The sequence below is a fragment of the Lepidochelys kempii genome, chromosome 4 (genome assembly GCF_965140265.1).
Source record: "Lepidochelys kempii isolate rLepKem1 chromosome 4, rLepKem1.hap2, whole genome shotgun sequence".
NCBI lineage: Eukaryota > Metazoa > Chordata > Testudines > Cheloniidae > Lepidochelys > Lepidochelys kempii.
In genome coordinates, this window is record NC_133259.1 from 10,000,001 (window position 1) to 10,026,031 (window position 26,031).

The 26,031-nt window shown below is 47.6% G+C and overlaps 2 protein-coding genes and 1 long non-coding RNA gene across 8 annotated transcripts in view; 1 reads left to right on the top strand and 2 right to left on the bottom strand.

Moving 5' to 3' along the window:
• USO1 (USO1 vesicle transport factor) overlaps positions 1 to 3,079 on the bottom strand; it is a 63,831-nt gene extending 60,752 nt beyond the window's left edge. For 4 of the 5 annotated variants that reach the window (XM_073340341.1, XM_073340340.1, XM_073340345.1 and 1 more), the window contains exon 1: positions 2,895 to 3,079. In XM_073340341.1, the coding sequence (XP_073196442.1) occupies positions 2,895 to 2,960 (66 nt within the window). In that variant the 5' untranslated portion in view covers positions 2,961 to 3,079. Of the gene's footprint in view, positions 1 to 2,458; positions 2,525 to 2,894 lie in introns of those variants that run through there. The other variant, XM_073340344.1, reaches the window with a different exon arrangement.
• A 1,587-nt stretch (positions 3,080 to 4,666) lies between these two features.
• LOC140910114 (uncharacterized) lies at positions 4,667 to 9,673 on the bottom strand. The gene is made up of 3 exons (XR_012158425.1): positions 8,969 to 9,673; positions 7,581 to 7,732; positions 4,667 to 5,085 (listed from the first exon to the last, which is right to left on the bottom strand). It is a non-coding gene; the product is annotated as an uncharacterized lncRNA (long non-coding RNA).
• A 22-nt stretch (positions 9,674 to 9,695) lies between these two features.
• The window catches only part of G3BP2 (G3BP stress granule assembly factor 2), a 55,733-nt gene continuing 39,397 nt past the window's right edge, over positions 9,696 to 26,031 (top strand). For both annotated transcript variants that reach the window (XM_073340346.1, XM_073340347.1), the window contains exon 1: positions 9,696 to 9,947. The gene's annotated coding sequence lies outside the window, so the exon portion shown is untranslated. The remainder of the gene's footprint in view (positions 9,948 to 26,031) is intronic.

Genomic DNA, 26,031 nt, shown 5'->3' on the forward strand with positions numbered 1-26,031 from the left:
ATCTTATCTGTTTTTACAGATGGGGATGCAATGGAGAGGGAATCGTACAGCAGGCCAGTGTCATTGCTGGGACAAAAACTCTTGACTTCCTTTCTCTAACTACTTTCTTCTACTTTATGAAAAAAGTCACTGATTTTAATAAATGTATATAATTTAGCTGTGTTTTGATGTACTCAGACCTTAAACTGAGGAAATTTTCCCATGTTTATTTTACATAGAACACATGAAGATTTGCATAACAAAGTTAGACTTACCTTAATAACTTAAACAATTTCATCCTGATCATAAACTAACCCCCTGCCCTCCAAAGCAAGGACTGCAACAAATACAGCAAATCCTATTTATAAAGTAAGTGACAACAGCATTTTCAAGCCACTGGAGTGATTTTGGCTTGCTTGTAACTGTAACTAGCCTGAAGGTGTGGACTGTCCACTCTGTCCATTGTAAATGTTCCTTTCTGGATAGCAGAGAGTGTCAGAGGGATTGTCTACACCACAAAATTAGGTTGAGTTAATTTAGGTCAACGTACAGCCACTGCAGTAATTCAATCGGCTGTTGGTGTCCACACTACACTCCTTCTGTCAGTGGAGCGCATACTCACCAGGAGCGCTTAAACTGACTGAAGTGGGGGCATTGTGGGGCACTGACAGCCCCATGGGGCTCGCAACTGGAGCCCCCCACCCGCCTGGGGTGACAGTCCCAGCTGTGAGCCCTGCCCCAGCTCAATTTCACAGCACAGAGACTACCAGTGCTGAAATTGACATTCTTGTCAATTTCATGATTCCAACTGTGAGCCCTTGCTGCTAACAGAATGACAGCCAACAGCCTATGTAAGTAATGCAATGTCTACAGCAGGGGTCGGCAACCTTTCAGAAGTAATGTGCCAAGTCTTCATTTATTCACTCTAATTTATGGTTTCGCACAACAGTAATATATTTTAACATTTTTAAAAGGCCTCTTTCTATAAGTCTTTAATATATAACTAAACTATTGTTGTATGTAAAGCAAATAAGGTTTTTAAAAAGTTTAAGAAGCTTCATTTAAAATTAAATTAAAATGCAGAGCCCCCTGGACCAGTGGCCAGGACCCGGGCAGTGTGAATGCCACTGAAAATCAGCTTGCGTGCCGTAGGTTGCCTACCCCGGTCTACAGGGACACTGCCTCTCGCTCTATGCCTATAGTGGAGGTGGAGTTATTATGTCAGTGTAGCAGGGCACTTACTTGGGTAGAAGCAGCATTCTAGTGTAGACACTGACATAATTAGGTCGACATAAACTGCCTTACATGGACCTAACTCTGTAGGGTAGACCAAGCCAAAAACATATAAGATCCTGCTCTTATGCACAAGATATTTGTCAGTTCCACTCCACTTACTTGTTTATAACAGGAAAGGCAAAGAGATAGAGCATGCAAGCATCTCTGAGCCAAAACCAAGCTGTCCAGTCTATTTTCAGAGACAATAACCTAGAAAATGCTTCTGTAACAGCAAACTTCAGCTATGTTTCTAATTAGAGGTTCTTTAATATTTTACCCACAGTTTAATCAATCATTTTTTAAGATAAAAGACAAGAGAAATGATAATTTTGGAGGGTATTTTTACATTTTGAACCCTGCATAAGGAATCAGTTGCTAAATTCTGCACTGAAACCTTCTAACCCCTACTTTCAAGAACTAGTCACTCAGGTGGTGAACTTTTATGGTGACTAAAGTGCCACTTCAATTTGGTCTACAGAATAAATGCAAATTGTAGTTGAGCTATTTTTATCTTGAGAATGTTACTCATAAGGGGCAGAAAAGCATGACTTGTTTCTTCCTTACCAAAGCCAAATTCTGCTCTCTCACTGCAGATTTACAGGGATGTATTTAAAAGCCTAATCTGACTTCATGTTTGAAAAACGTGGATCATTAGGGAAGAGTTCTCCAACACTGCTACATAACTGAAGCGTAAGGTACAGCACAGGATCATCACCAGAATTCTGTTTCTTTCAGAACCACTGTCTCAGAATAAAAGAAATAATCCCCAGGTTTATTTTCCTCCCCTACTGTTCCTCTGCTGTCAACAGCTGGAAATGGCCCACCTTGATTATCACTTTACAGTGTGCATGGTAACACCCATTGTTTCATGTTCTCTGTGTATATAAAATCCCCCTACTGTATTTTCGCTTTATGCATCCGATGAAGTGAGCTGTAGCTCAGGAAAGCTTATGCTCAAATAAATTGGTTAGTCTCTAAGGTGCCACAAGGTCTTTTCTCCTCTCAAGCTACACTCCAATAGGCTGAACGTCCATCGGTTTAAGGGCCTCCGGTAAACACCACATCTCCCAGTCAGGGTAACCAGTTGCTCATGCTTAAATTGTAGTGTCAACAGAAACTAGCCGTGTCCCTGTAAGAAGCCTCAAGACGGGAGTTTAGCCTGGTTACAGCAACCGGGTTTCACCCCGTCTCCGGGGCAAGCTACCTTTGGACGCTCAGACACCACCACCACCACCGGTGTTGCAAGTCCCCGAGCTGCCGCGACGGGCGGCCAGCAGGGCCCAGGCTGGGGCGGGATCGCTGCGGGCGGAGGAGGAACACGCCCCAGCCGGAGCCGGGGGGAAGCCGCGGCCCGACCTGGGAGCGCAGGCCCCGGGCAGCCTGGGGAAGGGGCACCGCGCCCGCCCCGGGGCAGAGCCGGAGACCCAGGCCCGGAGCTGGCGCTCCCTGTGCCCAGCACCCTGGGCTCTGCGCCGGGGCGCGCCCCAGGCCCCGCGGCGGGCGAGACAGGCGGCGCTCCGGGGCCCTGCGTGGGCGGGCCCGGCTGCCCCCATCGCAGGGGGCCCGGGCCCGGCGCTCCGGGCGCTGGCGGAGCCCTGGAGGCGCCGGGCCCCGCGGTGCGGCGTCCCGGCCCGACTCACCGTCTCGGCCCCGGAGGGCTGGGCCCCGGCGCTCTGCCCCCCCATGACGCCCCGCAGGAAGTTCATGGCGGGCCCGCCCCGGCCCGGGGTCGCGCTGCCCTGGCTGCGGCCCCGCTCGCTCCGGCTCCCGGGGACGGTGGCAAGCGCGGGCCGCTCCCGGCCCCCCCCATCCGGCCGCGCCGGAAGCAGCCGCGGCGCCTGCGCCTGGACGTGGCAGCGACGTGGCCGCTCAGAGGGCGAGAGAGGCGGGGCAGCCCCGCCGGACCCGCTCCCCGGCCGCCGGGCCCGCGCTGGGCGCCGGTGGGCGCAAAGCTGAGGGGGGCGTTGGGGGGCGTCAGCTAGGAGCAGCCGCCGCAGCTCCTGAGCGCCCCCCCCGCTCCCCGCCCCCACACCGACCCCCACAGCACCTGCCTGCACCCCCAAGCCCTCCCCCACTGCCAACACACAGCACCTGAACCCCCCTCTTAGACCCCCCCCCCACCCAACACACAGCACTTCTGCTCCCACAGTGCCTGAGACCTGACCAACACCTATCTCCTCTGACCCCTTACAACACCTCAGCCTCCCGCCTGACTGACACCCAGCCCCTGAACCCCCTCACACTCGCCAACTCCCCCCCCCCTACAGTGTCTGAACCCCACCCACGGCACCCGAGCCTCTCCCAGAACGGACACCCCACACGCACCCAGCCCCTGAGCCTCCCCAGCCCTGACCAACACCCTCCCCCCCACCCCATGCACAGCACCTAAACACCCCCCAGTCCTGACCAACACCCACATGCAGCACTTGAGCCTCCCCCACCCTGTCCAGACCCTCCCACACAGTACTTCATCCTGATCAATGCTACAGACACACACTGACCAACCCACACAGAGTATCTCAGCCTCCCCCTACACCCACTCCACACACACTGAGCCTCTGAGGGCATGTCTACATTACAAACTTAAGTTGACCTAACATAGGTTGACTTACAGCTACCACAATAATTACTGTAGTTTTTCATGTCCACATTACCCTCCTTCTGTCAGTGGTGTGCATCCTCACCAGGAGCTCTTCCACCAACTGAAGAGGGGCAGTGCGGGTTGGGGGGGCACCCAGCTCAGAGAGTCTCGGGGGTACCTGAGCTGTGAGTTAGGGGGTTCAGAGCAAGGAGCCTATCACCCTTTATTGTTAATTTCAGGGCTCCAGCAGGCAGCTGTGAAATTGACAAGAATGACAGCCAACAACTGATATAATAAGGCAGTGTCTACAGGGACACAGTGTCGCCCTAACTACATCAACATAAGAAACCCGCTGCCTCTTGTGGAGTTGGAATTGTAAGTGCCCTGCTTCAGCAGCATAAACCCTATGCCTCTCATGCAAGTGGAGTTAGGGCATTACCGTAAGTGTAGACATTGACATAATTAGGTAGACCTAACTTCATAGCGTAGACCAGGCCTGAGTCCGACACACAGACCAAAACCCCAACTCTCATGTTACATTACCACATACTTACACCCCATCCCTCCCTCAAACACACACTGACCCATTCTTTGTCACACACTGACCCACACAGCTTCTCCCCTATCCCACACATAGCCATTTGGGGCAGCATCATGTGTAGGATACGGGATTAGACAGGCTTTTTGTTATGTTCCTTCCCATTGAGAAGCTTGGTAACTATTAGGAAAAGCAAGTTGGTACACTCATTCAAAGAAGAAAAAAATGATTCCTTTAGAAAGGGTAGTGGATTTTTTTTCTTCCTTTTACAGTCACCTCTTCCACTCTGTGCTCTAGTTTCCAAACTGAAATTGGCTGCTTTCTGAGTGTTTTGGTTTAAGCTGAAACCTTTAATCATTTGGTATTGTTCATAGCAAGGAGATACTTTACTCCTAATTGAAACTTATGATTATTACATAGAGCAGTTGTAGTAGGAGTCAGAGAAATGTTACACCTAATTCCAGTTGAAATCTTTACCTCCCCCTACCCCAAGTGTCTGAGGACTTCCTATCCATTTTGAATTCTTCCATTGTGCAGCATCACCCTTTCCCATGGGCAGCATCTCTTCTGCCTCAAACCAGGACCAGATCAGGTAGATAAGGAGACTCACTTCTGTATTTACTTTTATTTGGGTGACGGGGAAGAGGAGAAAACAATCCTGGTCTCTAGAAAGTTGTAGTCACAGGTAGGCTCCAGCAACTTTGAAAAGTATCTATGAAAGGAAGAAAAAAACAAGTTTAAGATGACATCTCAAACCTTTCTAGACCACTAATATGCCAACTCTTGCTTAAAAAACCCCAAACACATGGAAGAGGTAGAGGTGAAAGTAAGCCAGTAGGGTACAGCATACCAGTAAGAGCCAGTACGCAGCCAACCGTACTGGCAGGAGCAGCTTCTGTGGGGCCCGGCAATTTAAAAGGGCCCAGGGCTCCTGGGAGTGGCCGGAGCCCCGCACCCTTTAAATCACCACCCGAGCCCTGGGGTAGTGGTAGCAGCATCCCAGAGCCCAAGGCCCTTTAAATCACTGCCGGGCCACTCTTAAGGGCTGGCTAGGGGAGTCTGGCCCCCCAACCATGCCCTTTCTGCCTGAAGCCCCGCCCCTTCCCCTTACTCAGGACCTCGGCTGCCCTGCATACTGGTAAGTCCCTTAAGTTACTTAACCTCTTTCTAGGGGTGAATTTCAAATATCTGTACTTCCCTTTGTGATGTTCCCCCAGGGTTGTGAGTTCAATCCTCGAGGGGGCCATTTAGGGATCTGGGGCAAAAATTGGGGATTGGTCCTGCTTTGAGCAGGGGAGTGGACTAGATGACTTCCTGAGGTCCCTTGCAACCCTGATACTCTTTTGTTGTTGGGTAGGCCAGTGCCCTTTGTTCCTGTGAGGCTGGGCTGGGTTTGTCCCATACATGCCCTGATGAGGTGTGAACTGCCTCTGTTCTTGGAGAGTTTTCTCCTGGGCTCACTTTAAGCCATGGGGATACATTTTCAGCCTCAAAACTACATACATGAAATTGTAACCTATAACCTGACTATAACATTACTGTAACATCTCTATAACAACCATGCTCAGTGCATCACAAGCCTTCCAAAGATACCCAACATGACAAACTTTGCATTGAATACCACACAAGCATTTTATAAAGATGAACATGGGGGTGTAGGGTGTTCCTCCAAGGTACAGAGGATCACACCCTTCTTAAGGTAGGGGAAGTTAGTAGTTAAAAGCTGATTTGTGTATACAGTATTCTTACTAGTTTTGATTCAGTTTAAAGTTTTGCAGGACTGATGTAATTTAAATTTTCCCCACCTAACAACTTTCTACGTATCGGTTTTCCTATGTATGCAGATAGGATCAGAAGTGTTCAATTCATATTCTGATTTACCTTCCAAGATGACAGCTTCCTATTTTGTTGTTAGTTTTAATGGTATTTTAGATATTTTATTAAATATTTAATTAGAATAAAACCTAAGTGATTAGATTAGAAGATTGCATTAATGTCACTTCAGAAGAAAGGTACAAATTGAGAATTACAGGCTCTCAAAATTATTTTTAAAAAAAATTACAAGTCTGAAGATCAGATTTTTCCTATTATTGTGGTTTGAGAACCAAACACTGTAGCCAACAATACACCTAAACAAAATCAATTAACTCAGTTTTTTAACTGCTATGATACTCCAAGCTATCTGTTTTCACTGTGCTAGAAATAGTGAATGTTCAACTTTGACAGGAATACCCTAAAAGGGTTTTTTTTTAAAAAAAAAAAAATAACTTCCATGGATCAATTGTCTCATACTGAACACTAACTTCCACATTTGCAATAGGGAAAAAACAAAAACAAAAAAACTTTCAGCTCTGACATTTCATATGGACCCTGGGGGGGGGGGGTGGCCATGTGTCCCAGGTCAGCAGCACCACCTATTGGTGAGGGTCCTGCACTACTGTGCTGTGCTTAGTAGCTACAGTCCCCAGGGGGAAAGTGAAACTCTAGCCCACCCTACTTTACAACGTTCCAACCCAGGGCCCTTCAAAGCAGTAGCCCATATATGTGACCTAGGGTCTGGTACCCCTTCTCACACTTCCTACCCCTGTTTCCTGTACCTGTGTTTGTCTCACAGCTTGGTCTCAGACCCCTCCTGGTTTCCTGCCAGCAGGTTCATCTGCAGTACCCCTTCTCTCAGAGACAGTGAGTCATCACTCTTAGCTAACACAGCCAATCAATGGACTTCCAGCTATTTGGCTAGGTAGCTAAAGCCCAGCAACTGTTCCCCCCAACCTGCTCTCCTTCTCAGTCAGCCTACATACTGAGCTGCTCCCTTTTGAATGTTCTCACCACCAGGAACATGTCCCCCAAGGGCAAGGGGGTGTGCAGCCAATGCCAGGCATGGAGGGGGAAGAAAAGGAGAGAACCTGGTTCAGTTCAGAGCTGATTTGTAGAAGGGTGGGAACTAGCTGTTCCTCTAATTGAGGGGATAGATCATTAACCTGCACACCAAGGAGGAAGCAATGTTATCTCAGCTGTAGGAGGCTATAGAGGAGACCCACCCCATAGTTTGAGAACCACTGTCCTATGCTATGCTACCCTATTCCAGGTTTTCTTCTTGCAAGTGCAGCCCCAGTGCATAAAGCAAACAAAGAGAGAGAGCGAGCAAGTGGTCCCAATATAGCACTGGTAGAACCCAGGCTAATAATGCTATCCAGGACTTAGTACCGTAGCCTTTAATCTTATTGGGATCCAGGAAATGGGTGGGCAAAGCACCTCCTCTCTCAGCCACGAGTCTTGGGAAATGGGGCAAAATATAAATACTGCCTGCTTTCCTTCCTCTAGGAGATCACGTGTTGGGAGTTGGAGCTGTTGGTAGTCTGGTGATAAGAAAATGTTATTTCATTGTTGAACCCGGAAAATATTTTTTTCTTTAATTTGAATTTTAACATGAAACTTTGATCACTGGGAAGAGTATAGATTCCCAGCGGAGATTTCTGGAGGGGGAAAACTTTTTGTAGGGATGTTTACATCTTTTAAACTTTATCCAAAACCTCTTACTCAGTTTGTTGCTAGAGACTTTAGCCATTTAAACACAAATTGCATTGATTTAACTAAAATCAATATTTAAACTGAGCTAAAACAGTGAAAATTCCTGTGTGAACACAATGAAGCTGGCTTATAACTAGCTTATATTGATTTAGCTTAGTTCAGTCAGTTATTGTCTTAAGCTGGTTTATATAGTAATTGAACGAATTAGATTGCTATAATACGGTTTTAAACCAGTTTAAAGTGTTTTCCCCATGTGCTCACATACACAGAGGGTTTATGCTATCATAACAGAGGCTGTGTCTTCACTGCAAAAGTGCTTTTTTACATCAAGGTATCTATTGCAATGTAAATCCTAGAGACCAGGCAATTTAGTTTTTACCAAGATAGCTAGTTGAGAAAAAGCCTACCCCAGCCCCTCCCACTGAGAGTTCACCTGGACTGGTTATGTTGAGGTAAAACCAACCTTGCCTGGTTGTTACAAGGATTTTACATTGTGATAGGTATCTTGATAGCTATTTTTTGCTGCAAAGAAAATAACAGAACCAATTAAAAATACTGAAGTTAGTTACAATTCCTGTGCTGAGGCCTGCTACAAGCTGACAGGGACCATCTGGCTTTTAGGTGAGAGCTTTTAACAGTGGAATTGCTCACAACAGGTCAGAATGAATCTGCATGTTTTCAGTCCATGACCCCAAACCTATCACTTGCCAATTTTTCTTTCTGATAACTTCCATACATTTTCTAATGGAAAGATTGTTGATGGCATGGGGGAATATATTTTTCTAAGTACCAGTAGCTGAACCAAGAAGTGGAGGAAGAACAGGGTCCTTTGTGGATAAATTTGTATTTGGCACCTAAATACCAGTGATGGATGCATTAGAAAAGCCTAGTGTAAACTGGAAAAAGCAATGCCCTTTATGAAGCATTTTCTTCTTGGCAACCAGCTAGCTGCTGCTTGTTCAATTGCTTCCTATCCCCAGGGGATATACTGTTTCCTGGTTCCTCTCTTTATGTTTCTGTGGTTTAAATTATTATATAAAAACATATCCTGACTCACTATTTACCTTGTTCTGCACGGCAAGACCTTTTTCCTCAGCCTCCCTTCCACAAAAGGAATTTCACAAATACATCACTGGTTTCAAAGTTGAATCTAGTTTGCAAAATCTTTTTTTTTAAATTAGGTAAAGAACTGCCACTTCGAAAACACAGGTACTGCTTTCGTGTGTGTGAGCTGCACCTGCATCTACATTCAGCGGGTCACCCTTGGCCACAAGACTGCAAATTCCTCCCCCCCCACCCCAAGCCCGGAGCTAAAAACCTCCTTCTCCCTTACCCTTAAGGTTAGTGCAACTGCCTACTGTTTTGCCAAGTCCCATCTCCACCGGTCTAATAGCACTGCCCAGGGGACTGGCACTACCCTCACAGCTCATGCCACTGCCTGGGACTGCGAAGCCTCCTTTCCTGATTGCCCCGGCTCAGTGGGTTGGAACGATCCCCGCAGCTAATGCCCTTGCCCCCGCCGGTCGGGCTGGAAGGGTCCCTGCAGCGCGCGCCACGGACCCGGGACTGCAAAGCCCCTTCCCCGGCTTAGCGCCCCTGCTGGTTGGGCTGGAAGGACCCTCGGAGCTCGTGCTAAGCCGTCGGGCGCGAGCGCGGTCGCGCGCCCGCCGCTCTGCGTCACGCCGGGCGGAAGCGGGTCGCTGCCGTTCAACCCCGCGTGCGGTTCGGCGGGAAGTGAGCGTTCCGCAGGCGTCACAGCCAGGGCGCCGTTGATTGGCGGAGGGTGGTGACGGGGGTTCCTGCCCTGGAATGCAGGGCGCAGGGGCGAGACAATAAGGGAGACGCGAAGCGAGAGCCCGCAGCCCGCGCCGCTGCCCCGCTCCCCGAGCCGGCCGCGCTGTGCCCGTGCCCAGCCCCCGCCGCAGCCCGCTCCCGTTGGGACCCCGCGGGAGAGGCCGCGCCGCGCTCCGCCCGCCTGCCCGCCCGCCCGCCCGCCGACACGTCCAGGCCCCGGGGAGCGCCCGGCCCCCAGCGCTGCCGTAGGTGAGAGCGGGACGCGGCCCGGGCCTGCCGCCACGCCGGGCGCCGGCCGGCCCAACAGCCGCGCTGCGCCGGCGTGAGGCGGGGGTGCGCGGGGGGTGGGGCCCCGCGGGCCGGGCTGTCGGTGGTTGGTTGGGGGGGGGGCCCGAGGCCCTGCGGGCCGGCCCGGGCTGCGCTTTTCCCCTGCGGGCCGCAGCCGTCAGGCGGCTCCTACCCTGCCCCGGCGGAGCCCGCTGCGTATCGGGCGGCTGCAGCCGCCGGCGGGCGTAGCCGGGGCGGTGGCCCGCGGGCAGGGTCACGGCGCAGCGCTGCCCTCGGGCCGGATGCGGGTGGCTCCACACCCCGGCTCTCCTTCCCCGCCCCGTGGCCAGCAGCGCTGCCCGCTCCCCCGGGGCATCGCGCCTCGCCGGCCCGGCAGTGCCTCCCCTCGCCCTCCAGCCTGGGCAGCGCCACCGCCGCCTCCTCGCCCGTGCAGCCATGTTCCTCCTCGTCCTCCGCTCGGCCGGGGCCCCGCTCGTGTGAGGGATGGTCCAAAACCAGCTGCCTTGGTCCTAAACCCCTTGCGTGGATGCGTCTGCTTGGGTGGAGCTGCTTCTCTCTTCCTGCATCTAACACTGTGTCTCCCTCCAACGTGGCTACAGGGGGCTGTCAGACCCTCCTCTTCTGCAGGTCCTGACATCGGGAACAACCTTCCTGCAGGCTTCAGCTAAACCAGCTCTCACAGAGTATCTCTGCTCAGCATGCTTGGTTCATGCTTCTGTGCCCATTAAACTGAAAGGAGCAAGGAAAAAAGGCCCCGGGTAGTTTTAGGCAGTGTATGCATGGGGATCCCAAAGTAGGCAGGTGCTAGTTTTTCTGTTTTCTTTCCGATCACCTCTTTAATATTCAGTTTTGATGCCACTCTTGGAAAAAGGGACAGACTGGAGAGTTGTCAGAGAATACAATAGAAGGGTGCTGCTAGGCTTAATTTGAGGAAAGATGTCATTTGCTTGTGAAAGGGTTATAAAGTGACAGTGGGGCAGGAATAGTGGGAGGGAGCGTAGTTTCCAATCAGCAGAAAGGATTATACATCAAGGAGAAAGAGGTATTAGTTGGCATATGTGGAAGTATTTAGGATGCAAATAAGAGAGAGGTTGGTAGAGAAGATAAAACTCATAAGCTGATGCCAGAGAGCGCACCTCAGTAGGAATCTCAGCAGCCTCTTCCCTTGCTGGGGGTGAAGCTGGGTTATTCAACATGTTATTGCCCCTTGAACTTCCTGGTGTGGCCCACTGCATGGGTTTGAATCTTTCTGGCTGTTAATTGTATATTAAATGTTTAAAACCCTGTCTCTGTCTTTCTAACAGAAAGACTAGAGGCGTAGTCAACAGGTCAATGCTAGACTCTTGTGGGAGAGAGCTGTCTCCTCACTTTATTTCCCCCCTCCTTGACTCTCTGCTTTGTTCATTTAGAGAACAGCAGTAAAGGTAACATCAGAGGGTGAGAGAGGTGGTAGATGGACCAGCTTCTTTTAAAACAGATTTGCCGTGTTGTCCTCTGTTCCTTCCAGGAGCTCTGTTGATCCTTGTGTTACATTGGGGTCAAAGGGTATGTCGCTTGTTTATTACACCAGTTTTAACACTGAAATTGGCAGATACCCGTGTGGATTAGAAAAGGTCCTTCCTGATCACCCTGTACAGGTTTAGAAGTTCTGTGGTGTGAATGTTTTATGCATATTCAAAGTAAAATGCTCCTCCTCCTGACAAGTCAGCTCTTCTTGCATCTCTTGTCCAGCAAGATTTCTATTGGTCTGCTTATCCAGTATCATTTACATGGATGAAATATTTGTCCATTCACAGATGAGTCTTCAGACTAACAGTGTAGTATATCCACTTACAGGGTGTTTATACTGAGGAGACAAGTCCCTGACTTGAAGTTTTAAGCTACTGTCTGTTTGCTTTCATTGTACTGCATTGTACCTGAACTCTTTTGGGAACACTTTCTCTACCACTGGCGTTCAGTTTTTCACAAATGAAGAGCCACTTGGGTCTGTGAATGGAGCTGTGATGAGACTAGCATTGTTAGAGATTTATGGTGAAACTTGTAAAATGGTATTTATTACTCTTGGTGCCCGTGACATGCATACTGTGCAAGAACTTAGGTATGTGAATAGTGTTGACTTCAGCAGTACTTATTAGCATCTCTTGCCTTAGGGCCTGATCGTGGAGGTTAATCCACCAGTAGCTCCTCATAAAACTCTTGCCCCACAACCATACGGTCCCATCAAGCTGCTCCCTGCAACACCTCCGGAAGGTTGAGTAAACAGATACACTTTGCAGTATGCCATGAAAGTCAACCAATCTAGGCTATGTTGGATGAAGTGGGGAGAAGTAAGTTTTAAAATTTAAGGAGTCTTTTAGAGAGAGGGCTGGCTATCCAGAATGGAGGTAGATCCAGTGTGCATGCTTCCATTGATCTCCTCTATGGGAGTTTACCTCCCTCCCATACTGTCTTTCAAGTATGTGGGTCCAAAGTCATTTAGGGCCTTAAAACTTACCTTTAATATCATTTGGAAATAACAGGAAGTCCATGAAGATCCTGGAATACTGATGTCATGTGTACTTGGCAAGATATGCTGCTTACCAAGTAAGCCACTACCTATAGTAGCTCAAATTTCCAGGTTGATTCAAGGTGTGGCCACAGGTAGAGTGAATTGTAGTAATCGGGTCTCTAAGTGACAAAGGAGTAGACCACAGAAGGATTTGAGGGATATGTTTGCAATTTCCTAACCTTCTCCAAATTGCTGGGGTAGGGGGAAGGATGCATGGACCCTGCTGCTATGTGATTGTCTTGTAGCATATTGAGGGTATGTCTACACTACGAAATTAGGTCGAATTTATAGAAGTCGGTTTTGTAGAAAGCATTTTTATACAGTTGATTGTGTGTGTCCCCACACAAATGCTCTAAATGCATGGTGCATGTAGTCGACGGAGTGTGTCCACAGTACTGAGGCAACCGTCGACTTCTGGAGCGTTGCACTGTGGGTAGCTATCCCACAGTTCCTGCAGTCTCCGCCGCCCATTTGAATTCTGAGTAGAAATTCCAGTGCCTGATGGGGCTAAAACATTGTTGCGGGTGGTTCTGGGTACATATCGTCAGGCCCCCCTTCCCTCCCTCCTTCCATGAAAGCAAGGGCAGACAATCGTTTTGCGCCTTTTTTCTTGAGTTACCTGTGCAGACACCATACCACGGGAAGCATGGAGCCCGCTCAGCTAACCGTCACTATATGTCTCCTGGGTGCTGGCAGACACGGTACTGCATTGCTACACAGCAGCAGTTTATTGCCTTTTGGCAGCAGACAGTGCAGTATGACTGGTAGCCGTCGTAGTCCTGGGTGCTCTTTTAACTGACCTTGATGAGGTCGGGGCGCCTGGGCAAACATGGGAGTGACTCAGCCAGGTCATTTCCCTTTTAAGTTTCGTCTCATGGTGATTGAGTCCTACCAGCAGTGCACTGTCTTTTAATCAGCAGCCAGCAGAAGATGATGGCTAGCAGTCATACTGCACCGTCTTCTGCCGAGCACCCAGGAGATGACGATGGCTAGCGGTCGTACTGCAGTCTGCTGCCAGCAAGATGTATAAAGATAGATGAAGTGGCTCAAAACAAGAAATAGGCCAGATTTGTTTTGGATTCATTTTCTCCTCCCTCCTTCCCTCTGTGAAATCAACGGCCTGCTAAACCCAGTTTTGAGTTCTATCCTTGAGGTTTTGAGTTCTATCCTTGAGGGGACCATTCAGTTTCTCGCAAAGCCACCCCCTTTGTTGATTTTAATTCCCTGTAAGCCAACCCTGTAAGCCAAGTTGTCAGTCACCCCTCCCTCTGTCAGGGCAATGGCAGACAATCGTTCCGCGCCTTTTTTCTATGCAGACGCCATACCACGGAAAGCATGGACCCCGCTCAGATCACTTTGGCAGTTAGGAGCACATTAAACACCACACGCATTATCCAGCAGAATATGCAGCACCAGAACCTGGCGAAGCGATACCAGGCAAGTAGGCGACGTCAGTGCGGTGACGTGAGTGATGAGTACATGGACACAGACTTTTCTCAAAGCACGGACCCTGGCAATGTGGGCATCATGGTGCTAATGGGGCAGGTTCATGCGGTGGAACGCCGATTCTGGGCTCGGAAAACAAGCACAGACTTGTGGGACCTCATAGTGTTGCAGGTCTGGGACGATTCCCAGTGGCTGCGAAACTTTCGCATGCGTAAGGGCACTTTCATGGAACTTTGGGACTTGCTTTCCTCTGCCCTGAGGCGCAGAAATACCAAGATGAGAGCAGCCCTCATGGTTGAGAAGCAAGTGGCAGTAGCCCTGTGGAGTGGGCAAATCTACTGTGGGAGCTGCTGTGATGCAAGTAGCCAACGCAATCAAAGATCTGCTGATATCAAGGGTAGTGACCGTGGGAAATGTGCAGGTCATAGTGGATGGCTTTGCTGCAATGGGATTCCATAACTGTGGTGCGGCCATAGACGGAACCCATATCCCTATCTTGGCACTGGAGCACCAAGCCGCCGAGTACATAAACGGCAAGGGGTACTTTTCAATAGTGCTGCAAGCACTGGTGGATCACAAGGGACGTTTCACCAACATCAACGTGGGACGGCCAGGAAAGGTACATGACGCTCTCATCTTCAGGAACTCTGGTCTGTTTCGAAAGCTGCAGGAAGGGACTTTATTCCCAGACCAGAAAATAACCGTTGGGGATGTTGAAATGCCTATATGTATCCTTGGGGACCCACCCTACCCCTTAATGCCATGGCTCATGAAACCATACACAGGCACCCTGGACTGTAGTCAGGAGCTGTTCAACTATAGGCTGAGCAAGCGCAGAATGGTGGTAGAATGTGCATTTGGACGTTTAAAAGCACACTGGTGCAGTTTACTGACTCGCTTAGACCTCAGCGAAACCAATATTCCCACTGTTATTACTGCTTGCTGTGTGCTCCACAATATCTGTGAGAGTAAGGGGGAGACGTTTATGGCGGGGTGGGAGGTTGAGGCAAATCGCCTGGCTGCTGGTTACGCACAGCCAGACACCAGGGTGGTTAGAAGAGCACAGGAGGGCGTGGTGCGCATCAGAGAAGCTTTGAAAACCAGTTTCATGACTGGCCAGGACACGGTGTGAAAGTTCTGTTTGTTTCTCCTTGATGAAACCCCCCGCCCCTTGGTTCACTCTACTTCCCTGTAAGCTAACCACCCTCCCCTCCTCCCTTTGATCACCGCTCGCAGAGGCAATAAAGTCATTGTTGCTTCACATTCATGCATTCTTTATTAATTCATCACACAAATAGGGGGATAACTACCAAGGTAGCCCAGGAGGGGTGGTGGAGGAGAGAAGCACTGGGAGGGGTGGTGGAAGAGGGAAGGACAAGGCCACACAGCACTTTAAAAGTTTACAACTTTAAAACTTACTGAATGCCAGCCTTTTGTTGCTTGGGCAATCCTCTGGGGTGGAGTGGCTGGGTGGCCGGAGGCCCCCCCAGCACGTTCTTGGGCGTCTGGGTGTGGAGGCTATGGAACTTGGGGAGGAGGGCGGTTGGTTACAGAGGGGCTGCAGTGGCAGTCTGTGCTCCAGCTGCCTTTCCTGCAGCTCAACCATACACTGGAGCATACTGGGTTGGTCCTCCAGCAGCCTCAGCATTGAATCCTGCCTCCTCTCATCACATTGCCGCCACTTTTCAGCTTCAGCCCTCTCTTCAGCCCGCCACCTCTCCTGCCGGTCATTTTGTGCTTTCCTGCACTCTGACATTGTCTGCCTCCATGCATTCATCTGTGCTCTGTCAGTGTGGGAGGACAGCATGAGCTCAGAGAACATTTCATCGCGAGTGCATTTTTTTCACCTTCTGATCTTCGCTAGCATCTGGGAAGGAGAAGATCCTGTGATCCTTGAAATACATACAGCTGGTGGAGAAAAAAAAAGGACGGTGGTATTTAAAAAGACACTTTTTATAGAACAATGGGTACACTCTTTCACGGTAAACCTTGCTGTTAACATTACATACATAACACATGTGCTTTCGTTCCAAGGTCGCATTTTGTCGTCTCCACCCCCTCCCCCACGCAGCTAGCCCCTCACCCCTCCCCGTGGCTAACAGCAGGGAACATTTCTGTTCAGCCACAGGCAAACAGCCTAGCAGGAACAGGCACCTCTGAATGTCCCCTTAAGAAAAGCACCCTATTTCAACCAGGTGACCATGAATGATATCACTCTCCTGAGGATAACACAGAGAGATAAAGAACGGATGTTGTTTGAATGCCAGCAAACATACACTGCAATGCTTTGTTCTACAATGATTCCCGAGTACGTGCTACTGGCCTGGAGTAGTACAGTGTCCTACCATGGTAGACGGAATAAGGCTGCCCTCCCCAGAAACCTTTTGCAAAGGCTTTGGGAGTACATCCAGGAGAGCTGCGAATGCCAGGGCAAATTAATCCTTTCACATGCTTGCTTTTAAACCATGTATAGTATTTTAAAAGGTACACTCACCAGAGGTCCTTTCTCTGCCTGGCGGGTCTGGGAGGCAGACTTGGGTGGGTTCGGGGGGTACTGGCTCCAGGTCCAGGGTGGGAAACAGTTCCTGGCTGTCGGGTAAACCAGTTTCTCCGCTTGCTTGCTGTGAGCTATCTACAGTCTCATCATCATCATCTTCCTCATCCCCAAAACCTGCTTCCGTGTTGCCTCCATCTCCATTGAAGGAGTCAAACAATACGGCTGGGGTAGTGGTGGCTGAACCCCCTAAAATGGCATGCAGCTTATCATAGAAGCGGCATGTTTTGGGCTTTGACCCGGAGCAGCCGTTCGCCTCTCTGGTTTTCTGGTAGGCTTGCCTCAGCTTCTTAAGTTTCACGCGGCACTGCTTCAGGTCCCTGTTATGGCCTCTGTCCTTCATGCCCTGGGAGATTTTGACAAATGTTTTGGCATTTTGAAAACTGGAACGTAGTTCTGATAGCACGGATTCCTCTCCCCATACAGCGATCAGATCCCGTATCTCCCGTTTGATCCATGCTGGAGATACTTTGCGATTCTGGGACTCCATCATGGTCACCTCTGCTGATGAGCTCTGCATGGTCACCTGCAGCTTGCCACGCTGGCCAGACAGGAAATTGAAATTCAAAAGTTCGCAGGCCTTTTCCTGTCTACCTGGCCAGTGCATCTGAGTTGAGTGCTGTCCGGAGTGGTCACAATGGAGCACTCTGGGATAGCTCACGGAGGCCAATACCATCTTATTGTGTCCACAGTACCCCAAATTCGACCCAGCAAGGCCGCTTTCAGTGCTAATCCCCTTGTCGGGGGTGGAGTAAGGAAATCGATTTTAAGAGCCCTTTAAGTCAAAAAAAAGGGCTTCCTCGTGCGGACGGGTGCAGGGTTAAATCGATTTAACGCTGCTAGATTCGACCTCAACTCCTAGTGTAGACCAGGGCTTAGATTGAAAATCCCAGTCCCTCTGTTAGAGGGAGAGATTAAATCCTCTGCATTCTGGTTGAGGCAATGCTGTTAAACTTGAGAAAACTAGTTTTCGGGATTGAGATTCAATTCATCTGTTATAATGAACACCTTTTTGATATTTTACAACCGTAAAATATCAGCATTTTTTATAGTACTTCGAGGAGAATATCACTCTGTTTCCTACCTGGTTAACAGAAGGAGGAACACTTCATTTCTGCTTTCAAGGGACCGTAGCATCTCCTTTTCCATTCCACACTGCATTATGGAGTATGCATCTGTTGTAACTAGCTTGGAACCTAGTACTGAGTGAAGTGCACATCAAAAGCCTGTTGCAGATGGTCCATGCACAGCTACACATGACTATAGAGCCAGAGTAGAGTATTGCTGTTCTACACCAAAGCTGGACTGTGGTGTTTAATGGCTGTATTGCGCTAGCTGTCCTTACTAAGAGTACTTTATTTGTTGGAGCTCTGGTGATGAAATTGTGGGTACAAAGAACAATGCTTTAGTAGTCTTTGTATATCACAAAATATAGGTGTGCCTAATGTTTTCTTCATAGAAACAAATGACAAGATTTTCCTGTAATAACCATCTTCTCCAAAGGTTACAGGCTTATCAGTCTATTATGTCTGTGATATAATTTTTTACTTTTAGTAGCCATATTTTTTACTTTTAGTAGCGCTTTTCTGAACCTCTTTCATAATTTGTGCGTCTATGTTGCAGTAACGCTATCAATGGATACAGTACTTTAGATGAGGCATCACCAGGGTTCAGTACATTTGTGATGTCTGTCCAGACACACACATGGTTTTTGACTCTTTAGTCCTACCATGAATCACTTTACATAGGTCACATTGGGCTAATCACCTGTTCTATAGATCACTGCCCTGAGATGTTTAAATCTTTCTGAGATTTATCTGTCACTAAAGAGACTTACAATTTTTGGTCTTGTTTGCAAGCTTTACCTCTCTACACAAGCACAGCAGCGCAGTGCTGATCTCTGAGGTACCTTACTGATGGCTTATCTCAGGTATGACATCTTTCACAATCTTGTTTATACACATTTAGTGGAATAACCTGAAAGAAGGATCAAATATTGAAATATTAAAGGCAACTTTGATTTATATGAAATTTGATTTTCAAGTGACCTCCAGATCTATTAACGTTTTGGCTCTGCAGCCCTTAAGGGTTATAGCAATTTGGCATTTTTTATCAAACATAGTACTGCTATCTTTATAGTTCCACATGGAACTAAATTTAGTGGCAGAATTAGATTTAATCAATTATACATTTTTTTCTTATGTAATAAAGATAATGCCTAGTGCAGCGTAACTTCATTCAGCATGCCAGTTGTGTATCAGTTTACAGCATGAGTCATAATCATGGAGTTATGGCCAGAAGGGACCGCTAGATTGTTTAGCCTGATATCAGAGTCCACCTGCACCAGCCAGGCCTGGCACACTAAACCCAACAACTGAAAGGAGACCAAAGCATTACAGCCCACCGGAGGCTAGGCTACTATCTGCACCAGGAAGAGAATAGGAGGGACTGAGGTGTGCCAGTGCTTGAGGCCCCTGCAATGGCAGGGAAATAACTGAGTTAGACCTAGATAATCCTGGAAAGGGATCTGCACCCTCACACTGCAGAGGAAGGCGAAAATCCCCCAAGGTCAACTGGGAGAAAATTCCTTCCTGATATTTGGAGGGAGGGATAACTCAGTGGTTTGAGCATTGGCCTGCTAAACCCAGGGTTGTGAGTTCAATCCTTGAGGGGGCCATTTAGGGATCTGGGGCAAAAGTTGGGGATTGGTCCTGCTTTGAGCAAGGGGTTGGACTAAAGTGCCTCCTGAGGTCCCTTCCAACCCTGATATTCTATGATTCTGTGATCACATAGTGATCAGTAGACCCTGGGCATGTGAACAGGAACAAGCTAGCCAAGCACCTGAGACAAAGAATGCTCAGTGTGAGCTGCCTCTACGCACAGGTGCCTCTCCCGCAGCTCCCATTGGCCGTGGTCCCCAGCCAGTGGGAGCTGTGGAGTCAGCGCTCGGGGCGGGGGCAGCACACAGAGTTGCTGTGGCTGACCCTCCACCTAGGAGCATTGACTGCAGCCAGTGGAAGCCGCAAGGGCGGCTCCTGCGGGCGGAGGCAGCTTGCAGTGCCACCTGGCCACACCTCCGCCAAGGAGCAGCAGGGACATGTTGCCGCTTGCGGGGAGCCACCCAAGATGAGTGCTGCCCAGATTCAGCACCCTTATACCTCTCCCACGCCCAAATCCCCTGCCCCAAGTCCCCTCCTGCACCCAAACTGTCTCCCAGAGCGTGCATCCCACACCTCTACCGAAATGCTGGTTTAGAGAGCTTTCTGGTTGGTAAAGTGCCAGATAACTAGGGCCCTACCAAATTCTCTGCCATGAAAAACATGTTACAGGCCATGGAATCTGGTGTCCCACCGTGAAATCTGGTCTTTTGAGTGCTTTTACCCTATACTATACAGATTTCACGGTTGAGACAGCCGTCTGATAGAGCTGATAGAGGAAAAGATCAGAGGTTTGGAGATGCAGGTGGAAAGTCTGGTAGAGTTTAGGAAGGGGTTTGAGCAGATTATGGAGCAAAGACATGAGGTATCTGAAGGGAAAAGCTCAGACTTGCAGATGGAAGCAGGACTAGGGAATTTTGAGGGGAGACTGGGTGAGGAAAGTGGTCAGTGGAAGCATGTGACTAAAAGAACTAGGCAGAGGAAAAGACGGGCTAGTGAAGGAGAAATAGAGCTTCAGAATAGGTTTGCAGAGTTGGAAAATGAAGAAGGGGCTCAGCAGGTAGTCACTGAAGGTGACAGGGCAAGGAAGAAGAGAAGAGCGGTTAGTCCTATAGGAAAAGGGGAAGAGTTAATGGAGATTACACCAAATATGAGCCCCAGGAGGATACAGGATGGGTTAAAAAGGATTACAAGGGAGAATGGGAATGGAAAAAACTTGCAGCCAGAGGGAACAGGGGATAGACTGGAGAATAGCACCGTCACTAGGAAAAGGCAGGTCTATGTGATTGGGGACTCTTTATTGAGAAGAATAGATAGGCCTGTAACCAGAGCTGATCCAGAAAATAGGAGGGTGTGCTGTCTTCCAGGTGCTAAGATACGGGATGTAGACCTGAGGTTAAAAAGGATTCTAAAGGGAGCGGGAAAGAATCCCCTAATTATCCTTCATGTGGGAACAAATGATACGGCTAGATTCTCACTGGAAAGTATTAAGGGAGACTATGTTAGGCTGGGGAGGACGCTTAAGGAAATTGAGGCTCAGGTGATCTTTAGTGGGATTTTGCCTGTTCCTAGAGAAGGGCAACAAAGGTGTGACAAGATTATGACTATCAATAGATGGCTTAGGCAGTGGTGCTATAAGGAGGGCTTTGGGATGTATGGCCATTGGGAGGCATTCATGGATAGAGGACAGTTCTCTCGGGATGGACTTCATCTGAGTAGGGAAGGAAATAGACTTCTAGGATGGAGGCTGGCACAACTGATTAAGAGAGCTTTAAACTAGGAATTTGGGGGAGATGGTTGGGAGATGTCCAGGTAATCTCCACGCCAGAATTTAGCATAGAGTGGAAAGAAAATGAAGTAAGAGTGGATACAGCTGTAGGTAGGAGGAAGGGCAGTGTAGATACAAGTCTAATAGGTTATACTGGTAGTAAAATAACCGTGCCTAATAGGGTACAGAATGTGAGTGAGGCCAAACAGCAAAAATGAAGATGTTTGTACACTAATGCAAGGAGCCTAGGTAACAAAATGGAGGAACTAGAGTTACTGGTGCAGGAAGTGAAACCAGATATTATAGGTATAACAGAGACCTGGTGGAATAGTAGTCATGACTGGGCTACAGGTATTGAAGGGTATGTGCTGTTTAGGAAAGACCGAAATAAAGGTAAAGGTGGTGGAGTAGCACTGTATATCAATGATGAGATAGAATGTAAAGAAATAAGAAGCGATGAAATGGATATGACTGAGTCTGTCTGGGCAATAATTAAATTGGGGAAGAAAACTATTAGAGCCTCCCCTAGGATAGTGCTTGGGGTGTGCTATAGACCACCGGGATCTAATTTGGATATGGATAGAGCCCTTTTTAATGTTTTTAATAAAGTAAATACTAATGGAAACTGTGTGATCATGGGAGACTTTAACTTCCCAGATATAGACTGGAGGATGAGTGCTAGTAATAATAATAGGGCTCAGATTTTCCTAGATGCGATAGCTGATGGATTCCTTCAACAAGTAGTTGCTGAACCGACTAGAGGGGATGCCATTTTAGATCTGGTTTTGGCGAGTAATGAGGATCTCATAGAGGAAATGGTTGTAGGGGATAATCTTGGCTCAAGTGATCATGAGCTAATTCAGTTCAAACTGAATGGAAGGATTAACAAAAATAAATCTGCAACTAGGGTTTTTGATTTCAAAAGGGCTGACTTTCAAAAATTAAGGAAATTAGTTAGGGAAGTGGATTGGACTGAAGAATTTATGGGTTTAAAGGTAGAGGAGGCCTGGGATTATTTTAAATTAAAGCTGCAGAAGCTATCGGAAGCCTGCATCCCAAGAAAGGGGAAAAAATTCATAGGCAGGAGTTGTAGACCAAGCTGGATGAGCAAGCATCTTAGAGAGGTAATTAAGAAAAAGCAGAAAGCATATAGGGAGTGGAAGAAGGGAGGGATCAGTAAGGAAAGCTACCTTATTGAGGTCAGAATATGTAGGGATAAAGTGAGACAGGCTAAAAGTCAAGTAGAGTTGGACCTTGCAAAGGGAATTAAAACCAATAGTAAAAGGTTCTATAGTCATATAAATAGGAAAAAAACAAAGAAAGAAGAAGTGGGACCGCTAAAAACTGAGGATGGAGTGGAGGTCAAGGATAATCTAGGCATGGCCCAATATCTAAACAAATACTTTGCCTCAGTCTTTAATAAGACTAAAGAGGATCTTAGGGATAATGGTAGCATGATAAATGGGAATGAGGATATGGAGGTAGACATCACCATATCTGAGGTAGAAGCGAAACTCAAACAGCTTAATGGGGCTAAATCGGGGGGCCCAGATAATCTTCATCCAAGAATATTAAAAGAATTGGCACAAGAAATTGCAAGCCCATTAGCAAGAATTTTTAATGAATCTGTAAATTCAGGGGTTGTACCATATGATTGGAGAATTGCTAACATAGTTCCTATTTTTAAGAAAGGGAAAAAAAGTGATCCAAGTAATTATAGGCCTGTTAGTTTGACATCTGTAGTATGCAAGGTCTTGGAAAAAATTTTGAAGGAGAAGGTTGTTAAGGACATTGAAGTCAATGGTAAATGGGACAAAATACAACATGGTTTTACAAAAGGTAGATCGTGCCAAACCAACCTGATTTCCTTCTTTGAGAGAGTAACAGATTTTTTAGATAAAGGAAACGCAGTGGATCTAATTTATTTAGATTTTAGTAAGGCATTTGATACTGTGCCACATGGGGAATTATTAGTTAAATTGGATAAGATGGGCATCAATAGGAAAATTGAAAGGTGGATAGGGAATTGGTTAAAGGGGAGACTACAACGGGTCCTACTGAAAGGTGAACTGTCAAGTTGGAGGGAGGTTACCAGTGGAGTTCCTCAAGGATCAGTTTTGGGACCAATCTTATTTAATCTTTTTATTACTGACCTGGGCACAAAAAGTGGGAGTGTGCTAATAAAGTTTGCAGATGATACAAAGCTGGGAGGTATTGCTAATTTAGAGAAGGACAGGGATACCCTACAGGAGGATCTGGATGACCTTGTAAACTGGAGTAATAGGAATAGGATGAAATTTAATAGTGAGAAGTGTAAGGTCATGCATTTAGGGATTAATAACAAGAATTTTAGTTATAAGCTAGGGACGCATCAACTAGAAGTAACGGAGGAGGAAAAGGACCTTGGAGTATTGGTTGATCATAGGTTGACTATGAGCTGCCAATGTGATATGGCTGTGAAAAAAGCTAATGTCGTCTTGGGATGCATCAGGAGAGGTATTTCCAGTAGGGATAAGGAGGTTTTAGTACCGTTATATAAGGCACTGGTGAGACCTCACCTGGAATACTGTGTGCAGTTCTGGTCTCCCATGTTTAAGAAGGATGAATTCAAACTGGAACAGGTACAGAGAAGGGCTACTAGGATGATCCGAGGAATGGAAAACTTGTCTTATGAAAGGAGACTCAGGGAGCTTGGCTTGTTTAGCCTAACTAAAAGAAGGTTGAGGGGAGATATGATTGCTCTCTATAAATATATCAGAGGGATAAATACCAGAGAGGGAGAGGAATTATTTAAACTCAATACCAATGTGGACACAAGAACAAATGGATATAAACTGGCCACTAGGAAATTTAGATTAGAAATTAGACGAAGGTTTCTAACCATCAGAGGAGTGAAGTTTTGGAATAGCCTTCCGAGGGAAGTAGTGGGGGCAAAAGATCTATCTTGCTTTAAGATTAAACTCGATAAGTTTATGGAGGAGATGGTATGATGGGATAACATGGTTTTGGTAATTAAATATTCATGGTAAATAGGCCCAATGGCCTGTGATGGGTTTTTAGATGGGGTAAGATCCAAGTTACCCGGGAAAGAATTTTCTGTAGTATCTGGCTGATGAATCTTGCCCATATGCTCAGGGTTTAGCTGATCGCCATATTTGGGGTCGGGAAGGAATTTTCCTCCAGGGCAGATTGGAAGGCCCTGGAGGTTTTTCGCCTTCCTCTGTAGCATGGGGCACGGGTCACTTGCTGGAGGATTCTCTGCTCCTTGAGGTCTTCAAACTACAATTTGAGGACTTCAATAGCACAGATATAGGTGTGAGGTCTTTTTTAGGAGTGGTGGGTGAAATTCTGTGGCCTGCATTGTGCAGGAGGTCAGACTAGATGATCATAATGGTCCCTTCTGACCTAAATATCTATGAATCTATCTATGAATCTATGAGACGAGCATTTCTCAAATTGGGGGTCCTGACCCAAAAGGGAGTTACAGGCGAGTTGCAAGGCTATTTTAGGGGGCGCCGCCCTATTCCACTCTTACTTCTGTGCTGCCTTCAGAGCTGAGCAGCTGGAGAGCAGTGGCTGGTTGCCAGGCACCCAGCTCTGACGGTGGCTCCCCGCCAGCAGAAGTAAGGGTGGCAATACCATACTATGCCACCCTTCTGCGCTGCTGCCTTCAGGGGTGAGTGGTAGCGGCTGACAGAGGGCCTAGCTCTGCAGGCAGCAGCTCAGAAGTAAAGTTGGTAATACCATACAATACCATCCTTATTTCTGCACTGCTGCTAGGAGCGGCTCTGCCTTCAGAGCTGGGCTCCTGGCCAGCAGCTGCTGCTCTCCAGCTGCCCAGCTCTGAAGGCAGCGCCAGCAGCAGCACAGAAGTGAGGGTAGCTGTACCACAACCCCACCCCCACCCGTAACCTTTGACCTCCCCACAGCTGCTTTTTGGGTCAAGACCCATACAATTACACCACTGTGAAATTTCAGATTTAAATAGCTGGAATCATAAAATTTACGATTTTTAAAATCCTATGACCGTGACATTGACCAAAATGGACCGTGAATTCGGTAGGGCTCTATGGATAACACAGCTTTTACTGTGATGACATGATATAAATCAATGTTACTCTTCTCTGTTCAGCTCTTGTCTCCGTTTCAAAGGGTGTAGCAGAAAGTGTGTTCAGAGACTGGTAACAGTTGTGATAACAAGCATAGATGAACTCTTTTATATGAAGAAACTGAGAAGGGTGGGATTGCTTGCTTTAAAAAACCGACATAAGGGAAGGAAAAAATATATGGTGAAGGTAGAACAAGTAAGTTCTGTTCATCCTTTGTTGTAATACAAGAATAAGGAGATGCTCAGTGAGATTGAAAAGGAGCAAATTGAAAATGATAAAGGGAAACACTTCTCTCACGATGCGTTACTTGTACTTCGTGTACGGTATATAATTGAGGTTGAGCGCAGCAGGATTCAAGTAAGACTGGGCATCCTTATGATTAATGAGTATTCAGAGTATAGTGAAGACGTTAAAAACAGACCCTCATATTTCAAGGCTTGAACCCATCTTTGACTAATGGGGGTTAAGGAGGAACTTGCTTCGTGGGTTGCTTATTGCTTAACTACCTTCTACAGGGTTTCTTGAAACTTCCCCTCAAAGAGCTGGCACTTGCCACTGTAAACTCTGGGATTTTAGGCTACATGATTCACTAGTCGGATCCAGTACTGCATTGTGTTCCTGTGGGCAAACATAATACTGCTTTATTTTGTACTTACGGTATTTCTCTTGTGTTTGTCTATGGCACATTAACGCCTTTGCTTTATCCTATTTATACCTGAGAACGTAGGGCTGGTTCTTATAAATCATGTACAAACTTTAGATTGAGTGGTTTCCATTGGCAGTACTTGGCCTACAGTAACTTTAAAAATACCACACGATGATGATGAAAACGCACTTTGTGTCCACTCCTTTAGCATGGAAAGAGTTTAACGTATTGAAATCAAGCCTTGCATTTCTAAAGTTAATGTCTGTGGAGGATTTTTACTTCTGTGTCGTGTTACCATTGAGTCAAGCTGGGGAGCT